Source organism: Littorina saxatilis, linkage group LG12 (assembly GCF_037325665.1).
Source record: "Littorina saxatilis isolate snail1 linkage group LG12, US_GU_Lsax_2.0, whole genome shotgun sequence".
Taxonomy (NCBI): domain Eukaryota; kingdom Metazoa; phylum Mollusca; class Gastropoda; order Littorinimorpha; family Littorinidae; genus Littorina; species Littorina saxatilis.
The window spans coordinates 55,959,884-55,971,394 of record NC_090256.1 but is presented as its reverse complement, the minus strand read 5'-3'; the positions used below and the strand labels follow the sequence as shown (position 1 = coordinate 55,971,394).

At 42.5% G+C, this 11,511-nt stretch overlaps 2 protein-coding genes across 5 annotated transcripts in view; one reads left to right on the top strand and one right to left on the bottom strand.

The window, feature by feature from the left end:
- The window catches only part of LOC138982295 (uncharacterized), a 333,833-nt gene that overhangs the window by 167,326 nt on the left and 154,996 nt on the right, over positions 1–11,511 (top strand). The window lies entirely within an intron of this gene.
- Positions 364–11,511, bottom strand: part of LOC138982286 (uncharacterized) — a 30,343-nt gene continuing 19,195 nt past the window's right edge. For 2 of the 4 annotated variants that reach the window (XM_070355543.1, XM_070355544.1), the window contains exons 2-3: positions 5,545–5,853; positions 364–5,297 (exon numbers count right to left, since the gene is read on the bottom strand). In XM_070355543.1, coding sequence (XP_070211644.1) covers positions 4,173–5,297; positions 5,545–5,772 — 1,353 coding nt within the window. In that variant the 5' untranslated portion in view covers positions 5,773–5,853 and the 3' untranslated portion in view covers positions 364–4,172. The remainder of the gene's footprint in view (positions 5,298–5,544; positions 5,854–11,511) is intronic. The other 2 variants (XR_011460822.1, XM_070355545.1) reach the window with 2 other exon arrangements.

Below are 11,511 nucleotides of genomic sequence, written 5' to 3'. Positions count from 1 at the left end.
AAAGATAAAGGTCGTCCCATAACCATGTTTGGTCGTAGCTACACTAGAGCTCTCAACAGGGCCAGATTTTTTTGAGTGCGGTGCCCATTTCCTGACCCTCGCTGCCTTCGTGTTGTATTATGCTGTAAAGTTTTACAGCTGCAATTTTGAATAGTATAATCTTGACTTTACAGTGCTAACACCTACACATCCATATCTAAACACACACTAGGTATATGCCGTACCTCTCTCTCTCTCTCTCTCTCTCTCTCTCTCTCTCTTTCTTTCTCACACACACATACACACACACACACACACACACACACACAAGCACACACAACCACACACACATACACATCTAAATCATACACATCCCAGACACACTGGCAAATATAGCGGATTTTTAATCATTCGTGAATTCAAGCAGTTGTTGGAAAAAACAAACATGTTGCGATTCAAATGTTATAATAGTAGAAAAAGCAAGAAACAAAGGAATGAGATATATTCCACAGAAATGTTTTGTTCAAATAGGCACGCGTATGAATAGCACCAGAATGGAGAGAAACGTGTTTACAGCAATACATTATGATGCGGGTACGTAGGTTATATATATACGTGTAGCAACTATAAAGGCACATTCTCGATTCACATGATAAGGCGTGAGAGATCGATTCCAAATGCACCTATAATTCCTTCCCTTGTTAATGACTTGTAAATGTAAAACACCATAGAACTGTCCAGGTTTTTATTTTTTTTTTTTTTACATTGGATAAACGTATTATCTTCATGGACAAATACAAACAAGTCGCGTAAGGCGAAAATACAACATTTAGTCAAGCTGTCGAACTCACAGAATGAAACTGAACGCAATGCAATTTTTCAGCAAGACCGTATACTCGTAGCATCGTCAGTCCACCGCTCGTGACAAAGGCAGTGAAATTGACAAGAAGAGCGGGGTAGTAGTTGCGCTTTTCTGTACCTCTCTTCGTTTTAACTTTCTGAGCGTGTTTTTAATCCAAACATATCATATCTATATGTTTTTGGAATCAGGAACCGACAAGGAATAAGATAAAAGTGTTTTTAAATCGATTTCGGAAATTTGATTTTGATAATAATTTTTATATTTTTAATTTTCAGACCTTGTTTTTAATCCGAATATAACATATTTATATGTTTTTGGAATCAGAAAATGATGAAGAATAAGCTGAACGTAAATTTGGATCGTTTTATAAAAAAATTAATTTATTTTAATTACAATTTTCAGAATTTTAATGACCAAAGTCATTAATTAATTTTTAAGCCACCAAGCTGAAATGCAATACCAAACCCCGGCCTTCGTCGAAGATTGCTTGGCCAAAATTTCAATCAATTTGATTGAAAAATGAGGGTGTGACAGTGCCGCCTCAACTTTTACAAAAAGCCGGATATGACGTCATCAAAGACATTTATCGAAAAAATGAAAACAACGTCCGGGGATGTCATACCCAGGAACTCTCATGTCAAATTTCATAAAGATCGGTCCAGTAGTTTACTCTCAATCGCTCTACACACACACACGCACACACACACACACATACACCACACCCTCGTCTCGATTCCCCCCTCAACGTTAAAACATTTAGTCAAAACTTGACTAAATGTAAAAATCAGCAATTTGGAGATTGACATAAGTGTGTCACTTACAATATCAACTCAGCAGAAAATTCTTAAATGCACAGAATGCAGCCATGCTGTATATTTTCTTATTTAGTTAATTGAACGTTTGCTCTTATCATATGTTAATTCCTGGACACATCTTTAGTGGTATTCATGGTCGCTGACACGAGCTGGGATGTGCCTTTAACAAACTGGTGCTTTAGGAACTTGACATTGTACTGAAACCAAGGTCGTAATACAATTTTGCATTGAATATGAAATTGCTGTTTTACAAAACGATTCATACAAAAGTGCATATGATTTATATTTCTTATTCACACAAGTTTGTAAAATAATGAAACTAGCACACGTGCTTGCACGTATACACAAATGTGCCGGTACACACTCACACGCAATCACACACACACACATACACACACACACACACACACACACACACACACACACACACACACACACACACACACAGTGTGTTCAAATCAAGTATAAGACAGCTTTGTAACAAATATGGACCTTTAAAACATTAACTTGCTCGACAAATGTCTATGAAAAGTCGTACAATCGCAAATACACACAAACCTATACCCACACGCAAAACAGCAAAAATATTAATAAATGCCCGCTTGTGCTTTAACACATTGTGCAAACAGATACTACTAATTGTTTTGTTTTGGGTTCACTTCAAAAACTCACTCAAGACAACTTCATACCTATCTACTTAACAATTCTTGGTATCACCACAAAAATCCTAGTCTTTTGAAACCAATTAAAAATGTTACCTTCCTCCAAAATACAAACACAGCAAGAAAACATGATTTAAGTTAGCATGCATGTGTTTCTTAAAGCCGTGTCTTAATCCAGAACATCCAGAATCGCAAGTCTTGGTGCAAACAGGCCCTAACTCACCTTTAAAGGCACAGTTCTTCCTATCTATGTAAACGATTCCGCTCACCGTCATGGATCTTGTGAGGCTATAAATAGTGGCTTTGTAAGAAATGTAAAGGATGCCGTAAGGATGTTGATGGTTGGCATGTGGCCAAGCGGAGGCGGAGGGATAGTCATATCCCGTATAAAACCATGCCAGATCTCAGATGGTCAGCATATTAACACTTCATGTCCCGAATTCGCGAACAGTCTCTTGTACTGGGGACAGAAATAGAAAATTAGCATAGCAGATAGTGAGCCGACTCGTTCACATGGGAACGTCCGTTTTATGCAGATGTCAGTGCCGGAGTCACGTGCGCAAAACAATAATTGGAGTGCCTTGACATCACTGGAGAAGAAGGCTACAAAGCTGAAACTACAAATGCTGTACAAACACATTCAGCTTATCGTTCAACATTCACATACTAATTTTCATTGTTGGCAGTAAAAACAACAATCACAGAAGTTGATTAGTAATGGACTTTACATTTATGTTTTACCACCCGATTAACTTGCACAGCCATTCCAATGCAGACAAAATCAATACGAGTCAAAACAGACCTACACAATGTCACAACCAATTCATTCACATATTGTGCATGTAAAGAAGACCCCCCGCGGGTTAGGGGGAAGAATTTACCCGATGCTACCCAGCATGTCGTAAGAGGCGACTAACGGATTCTGTTTCTCCTTTTACCCTTGTTAAGTGTTTCTTGTATATAGAATATAGTCAATGTTTGTAAAGATTTTAGTCAAGCAGTATGTAAGAAATGTTAAGTCCTTTGTACTGGAAACTTGCATTCTCCCAGTAAGGTCATATATTGTACTACGTCAAGCCCCTGGAGCAATTTTTTGATTAGTGCTTTTGTGAACAAGAAACAATTAACAAGTGGCTCTATCCCATTTCCCCCCCCCCCCCCCTTTCCCCGTCGCGATATAACCTCCGTGGTTGAAAACGACGTCAAACACCAAATAAAGAAAGAAAAGAAAGATGTAAAGAATCCTGATATTGTAAGAAGTAAAACAAAGGGGCGACTTTCACACATTTTGTTAGGAGAACATCGTTCTAACAGTTAAACTCAAAATAAATTGATTTGATTTTCAGTTCATTTCATAAAACGTGACTATTCCAGGTGTACCTTTCGCAATGATACTGAGTTAGTTCCCTTCCCTGCTGCGTGCGGCCACGATCTAGAGGATCAACACAAGGGAGGTAACCCCAGAGCAACAGAGATTTGAAATGCACGTCAGTCAATCATTTCTCCTCTCACGAGGCGCCAAGAAGTCTTGTTTACTGACAAATACCATATTAGGAAAGAATCCGAAACACAATCGCAATGTGTGTAACTTACACAGACAAACTTGACTCACAAAAGTCAACGTCTTCATTCACAATTGAATCAGAAATGTCAACTTCCTCATTCGAACTTGACTCAGAAACGTCAAAGACTTCATTCAAACTTAATTCACAAAAGTCAACATCCTCATTCCAACTTGACGCAGAAACACCCAAGACCTCATTCAAACTTGACTCATTCGAACTTGACTCAGAAACGTCAAAGACCTCATTCAAACTTGACTCATTCAAACTTGACTCAGAAACGTCAAAGACCTCATTCAAACTTGATGAGTCCGGACAGCTCCACCCTCTCGCCCAGCTTGGGCAGCCCATGTTTCTTCAGCACCATGTCGGCCTCCTGCCGGGCCTCCTGGGGGAGAGCTCTCCTGCTGTCGGCGTGGGGGACGGGCTGGGAGCGGTTAAAGTCCTTGCGGAACACCTGCATGGCCTCCGACACGTACTCGGACCTCAGCTCCAGCAGCTTGAAGAGTTCGTGGCACGCGGCCTGGGTGTTCCGCATGATGTCCTCGTACAGGAGAGCACGGACAGGAATTCCGCGGTCCCGCATCTCGGCACAGCGAGACACACTGGCCGCCCAAGCCGCTGTAGCGATGCCCGAGGCTGTGAGGTGCGAGGGACGCAGGGCGGCGGTGGGCTTCTCGTTGATCCCGGCCAGCGCTGCGTACAGCCACTTCCTGGCGCAGGGGAAGACGGTGGACAGGACCTGGCTGTCCAGCACCACGCGCAGCGCTCTGTAGGCCGGATCGTCACTGGACACAGCCAGGCACGAGCTCAACGTCTTGAGGCTGTTGCGGTAGAGGAAGAGGTAGCGCGCGTGGGGGAAAGCCGGGTAGACGTCCTCCATCATCTTGGTGACACACGGCCTGGCCTTGATCAGCAGGGCTCCACAACGATCGTCAGGCTTGCACAGCAACTCCACGGCGCTAATCAGCAGCTGGGAATACTCCCCGGCAGGAAGAGCTCCGTCCCTCACCAGCGTGCCGAGGCAGGTCAAGGCGTCAGGCTCGTGCAGCACGCGCATGTGGGGAGCCGAGCCCAGCACGTTCGCCAGCAGCGTGGAGCCCGAGCGCGGCGTGGAGCTGAGCCAGGTGACGGGAACCCGCGGGGCTCCCACGTCGGACGCCGTCTTGTGGAAGGAGGCGAGGGGCATGGTGATGACGTACTGGGCCAGCTGGAACTGGCGGAGGTAGAGGGGACCTCCGCTGTAGACGTCCTTGCCCTCTGGGGTCTCGACGAAGACGGCGTCGTGGCGTGTCAGGCAGTAGAGGGACACGTTGGGTCGGAGGATAGTGGACGGGTGTTTGAAGCCCTTGTGCTTCGTGATGAAGTCGCGTATGCCCGCCACGGAACAGTCGCCGTGTTTTCTCCGCCACAACACCTGCACGGATAGAAAATGATGAGCAATAAGCAATATGGAGGGCACAAGTCTAAAGACAGACCAACTAACAGACCTATAATGACAAGTAGACAGAAGACGGATGGACAAACACAAACGTCTTGCTTGATGTCAAAGATAATCTACTATATCCTAAACACTCTGGGGACACAGATGTGGTGTTTCAGCCCCTATGCACCAACACCTAGGCTCTAACACCTCCTCTCCCCTTCCCCTGTTTAACTCTCACCTCTTGTACATGTGCGCTCTGCTTAAACTGTAAGCCTCTCCTGGCGTCCCTCCGCACTCTCTCGATGCCCCAGACTGCCCACGTGAACTTCTGCAGCGTGACGACCAGCCAGCGGGTCAGCTTGTACAGCAGTAGACCCAGAGCCTGGAGCACCCAGTCCCTCGCTACGTTCATCGCCACGCTCATGTTCTCCAGGTGGTTCGCCTGCTGGCTCGTTGGCGTGTCCATGACGATGGTCTGATGGCGGTGGTGGTGGTTGTGGTGGTTGTCAGGACGTTCGGGGTGGTAGTGGTGTGTCCTTTAATTTTTCTGTAAAGAAGAGCAAGAAATGATTACTATAGTTTTGCAGCTACTGCCAGAGAATGTGCTCGAAGTTTTGTTTTTTGTTTTGTTTTTTAATCACTCACGGTCATAATGTCTAAATGATTAGTCTGCTGGCTCGCTGGTGTGTCCATGATGATGGTCTGATGGTGGTGGGGGGGGGGGAGGTGGTTGTGATGGTGGTGTGGAGGACGTTCGGAATTGGTATTGGTTTGTCGTTTAGTTTTCTGTAAAGAAGAGCAAGAAATGAAAACTATAGTTTTCAAGATACTGCTCGACTTTTGTTTTTGTTTGCTTGTTTGTTGATTGTTTGTTTGTTTTAACCAGTCACGCTCATAATTTCTTAATAACTCGTTCACTGACAGGTGTGTCCTTGATGACGATCTGATGACAGAGGTGGTGAGCAAGTCAGTTTGGGATGGTCCTGTCGTTTAGCTTTCTCCACTGAGAAAAAGAGAATGAGCATTTGCCGTGAGGAAACTAAAGGCTGCCTGTGTGGGTTCACTGTGAATGCTTGGTTGATAATTCAAGCGTTGCAAAGTGCCTGAAGGTGTTAATTCAGATCATCTATTGCCGGACAGGTTTGCGTGACATTTTAGCGCGAACTTGTGCAACAGCTAGCACCACCGAAGGGAATCAGCGTTGGTAGGTGAGCCGTCAAGTTGTTTGGCAACTCCTTCGCAGGGCTAGCCATTCGGACGAAGATGAAGACAGATTGCAGTATTCTCAGAAGCGCAGAGAATATAAAGAGTTGTTGAGGCAAAAAAAGGAATTATATAAAGATTCTGTGGTTGAGTCATTGCATGCAAATTTAAAGGACCCTAAAAAGTTTTGGGAAACAGTCCGTTCAGTGCGACCATCTCTTGGTGGACAATGCAACATATCGATGGAACAGTGGTATGAGCATTTTCGTGATGTTTTTGGTACCGTACCACCTGCGGAAACAAATACCCCGGGTAATGAAGGTGATCAAAGTTTTGAGCAAGGAGAGCTGAGAAATTGTGACTCTTTAAACCAATTGATCACACATGATGAGGTAATGCGTGCAGCCCGGGCGCTAAAAAATGGAAAGGCAGCTGGCCCAGATGGGTTGATTAACGAGTTTTATAAGAATGGTATTGATATACTTTTGCCTTTTTTGACCAATTTTTTTAATCATTTATTTGACAACGGTTTGTTTCCCGATGAATGGTCACACTCGATTTTGCACCCAATTCATAAGAAAGGAGATATTAATTCACCGGATAATTATAGAGGTGTTTCGTTGTTGAATGTATGCAGCAAATTATATAGTTTTATTTTGAATAAACGTATTTCTGATTGGATAGAAGAGAACGAAGTTGTTGGGGAGGAGCAAGCTGGTTTTCGCCAAGATCACTCTACAGTAGATCACATATTTACACTGTTTGGAACCGTACAGAAACAGTTGTTGAGACATAGAAAACTGTATGCAGCCTTTATAGATTTTCGGAAAGCGTTTGACTCTGTTCACAGGGATAAACTATGGAAAGTACTGGATCAGAATGGCATGTGTGGAAAGATTGTTTTAGCCCTTAAAAGTATGTATACGACAGTGAAAACGTGTGTTCGAGCAGGAGGTGAACTTTCAGATGTATTCATGTGTCCAGTCGGCCTAAAACAGGGTGAAAACTGCTCACCGATTTTGTTCTCATTGTTTATTAACGAATTAACCAAAGACATTATGGCAAATGGAAGACACGGTATTCAATTGTCACCGGATTTAGTCGAATTATTGATTTTGTTGTTTGCGGATGATGTGGTTTTAATCTCTGATAGTGTCATCGGTTTGCAAAACCAGCTAAATGTTTTATTGACCACCTCAAAGAAGCTTGAGGTAGTCGTAAATATGGCTAAATCGAACATAGTTGTGTTTAGAAACGGTGGTCATCTAGCATTACGAGAAAAATGGTTCTTTGGTGATAGTGAAGTGAAAGTTGTAAACATGTATAAATATTTAGGAGTCTATATGTCCACAAGAATCTCTTTTTCCCACACTCTAAACGACCTTGCTGATCGCGCGAGAAAGGGAGTATCAGCTATCCTCAAACTTCTTTGGAGTATTGGGGAATATTCTCCTGATACATTTTTTAAACTGTTTGACAGTCAAATACAACCGATCTTGACGTACGGTTCGGAGGTCTGGGGACTCTCTGCTGATCAACAAATTGTTGAAAGAGTACATTTGTCTGCCATTAAAAGGTTTATCGGTGTCCATTCGAAGTCACCAAGGCATATAGTTTACGGTGAAACAGGACGTTATCCTCTGTTTGTGGTAACGCACATAAAGTGTATGAAGTTTTGGCTTCGATTAACTCGGATGGATGGCAACAGGTACCCCAAGAAAGTGTATAATATGCTACTGTCTATACAAAGGCAAAATTACACGACATGGGCTTGTAACGTTCGTAATGTTTTGTACAAGTATGGATTTGGTGAAGTGTGGGAAGCACAAGGTGTTGGTGATATTTCCACGTTTGTAAGAGAATTTCGCCAAAGACTTGTCGATTGCTTTAGACAGGATTGGCATAGTTCCCTTGAATCACACGTTTTTTATAATGTGTATTCGTTATTTAAGCAGTCCTTGTGTATGAGTGGTTATTTGTATCAGATAAGAAATGTTCATTTGAGAAGAATGTTAGCACGTTTCAGATTTGGTATGTCACCCTTAAATAACCACTATTTACAGTATAAACCCAATGTGAATAACGTAGACAGATTTTGCCCTTTGTGCTCAGATGATACACTGGAGACGGAAGTACATTTTTTACTTGTTTGTCCCGCATATAATGAGATCAGAGTTGAATTAATAGCCTCAAAGTATTATCGGAACCCATCCATGTTTAGAATGTGCCAATTACTATCCTCAACAAATGGCCAAGTGGTAAGACAGTTAGCAACGTATATTTACAAAGCACTACGATTTCGCACTGATTCTCTGGAAAATGCTCAGTTGCAAGATGCAGGGCCATAATGTTGCTTTTTCTGCTTATTTTAAACATTGTTCGCTTGTATAATGTGTCACCAGTCTTGTTATGGGCCGGAGGCCTAACAAATAAAATTTCCGACTTCCGACTTCCGACTTCTCTCTCTCTCTCTCTCTCTCTCTCTCTCTCTCTGTATTGTATGTCTTTGTCTGTGTCTCCCTCTGAGTATCTCCGCTTCTGTCTTTCTATGTCTGTGTGTGTGTGTGTGTGTGTGTGTGTGTGTGTGTGTGTGTGTGTGTGTGTGTGTGTGTGTGTGTGTTTCTCTCTCTCGCTCTCGCTCTCTCTCTCCCATCCGACTCCTGGCACACAGGTCAAAGCAGAGGTTAACTTAAGTGCACGTGTACCTAGCAGGAGGGGGATGATTCGGGTCAGAAGTGGGGTAAGCACCTCTGACAACCTAATCCACAATCTTTTGCTAGTACATGTACTAGTAGCTCACACTCGCTTGCAATTTTTGTGTCTTACATTGAAGTAACATTACCATTGTTAATTCGTTTTGTTTCCTGTTTTTTGTGAGATGTGTATATTATAAAGTGAAAATATTTTGCAACTCATTTTCCAACTGGCGGACTCGCTTCTCATGTCACCTATGACGCCAACATTATGCCTGCCCCCGCCCAGCATAGGCTCAAAACAAATCTAGACGCACACTTTTACCAGACTTTCTCATTTAATCTACATTAATTTTGCTGCATTTCTTATACCACTTTATTCAGACACTAAAACGTATTGATGTGTACATTCTCCTTGGCCAAATTCCTCATCCAAATAAAAAAAAAACGTTCTATTTTATGCTTAATGCTTTTTTGAAAACTTTGCTGCTCTGACAACCTAATCCACAATCATTTAAAGTAAATGTACTAGTAGCTCACACTCCCTTGCAATTTTTGTGTCTTATTTTGTTGTTACATTAAAGTAACATCACCATTGTTAATTCGAACTGGGTTCATATTTTTCTAGAAAAATGCATGTCTCCTGTTTTGAGCGTACACTGTTTTCGTGGTGCACTTCCTCTTTTTACTACCTCTCTTTTTTTCAAAAAATTCAAAAAACACACAGCGGCCATCATATATTATATTGGTTTTTACTGTGTTTGTGGGGGAGGCATTCCTACATAGCCCAATGTTGGCAGGTTTTATGTTTCTGCCATGTGCGTTAATATTGTTACATGTACATTGATTTTTGGCATGTATGTGGGACAGGCGTTGTTATCTGCCTATGCATTAAAGATCGCATGTTTTTTGTTTCTACCATGAGTGTTTATATTATTTCATTGATTTTTGGTGTGTATGTTGTGCAGGCTTTTCTACTTGTACAAGTGTTAATGTCGGCAGGGTTTATGTTTCTGCCATGACAGCTTATATGATTACATTGATTTCACGTGTTTATGTCGGGAAAGCATTCCTACATATGCTCCAATGTCAGCAGGTTTTATGTTTTTGTAATTAAGTTTCTTCTGTGGCCTTTTTGCTGTGATGCATATAAATTTGCGCTTTGAACTGGACCAGTCAAAGTTTTTCTACTACTTGTATTTCTCCACTTTTTTAAAAAATATTTTTGAAGTGACAGTTGGCAGGGTTTTATATGTCAAATAATTTTTGAACCATGTGTATCAAAATACTACATTTAGACACACACATCTTAGAATGTTCTCAAACTATCTCGCTCTGTCATGCCAAGTATAAAGTAACTTCTTTTCATCACAGTCATCCTACTGTGTTATCTCCCTCCATGCTACACCAAATGCACACAATAACATAAACATAGTGTACTTTTATTCCATGAGGGGTGTTGCAGGTAGCTTTGTTTCCTCCTTGGGGATGAAGCTACCAGGGGAAGGGATTGTGTTGGAGGTGCGGGTAGAGGGGTAGCCCTCCCGGTGCTCCCCCTTGGACCTCCCTAGTCTAGGACCCTGGGTCTTCGCGAGGTGGCCATTGTGGCGTAATCCCTCCGGACTAGCATAACGTTTCCCTATCCCAAGACCGACCGTGCGTGGTCTATGACCACATCCTCTACGAGGTGACCTTATCAACTAGGCAGCGCAAGCCCCTAGGCGAAACACGGCGGATCTAGAGGAGAGAACCTCGATAAAAAATTTGAGCTGCCATGAAGACGGAGCATGTTGGTTGAGGACAGCGGGCAGACCTTCTGTGCCGACACCCATCTACAGGAGAAAACCAGGCATGCACGCATCAAACCCAACATGGCCATTCCATGAGCGCTAGTAATGGCTTTTGGTGTGTATGTGGGGCAGACGTTCCTCCATGCGCTAATGTCACCAGACTTTGTTTCTTTGACTGTTACATTGTTACAGTGCCCTTCGTGCTGGGTTGTCTTAAGTTTAACTCAACTATCACGTTCTGTTATGAGAATGAATAATGTCATGCTCCCCAATATTTACTTAGCTTTTATTGTTTTATTAGTGTTAGTCAAACATGCTACCTGTTTTATAAACTGCTCATCAATGCCAAAGCCAGCATCTCTACAAAATTCATGTTTTTCCTACAAGTACAACAGAGTCTGTTTTTCCATGTCCAGTTATTCAAAACAATCCAAAACTCTTATTCTTAAAATGTTAAATATTAAGTCTCAAACAGTGATTTCTCTTTGCAAAACAACTTTCATTGTATGTTAACCTCCT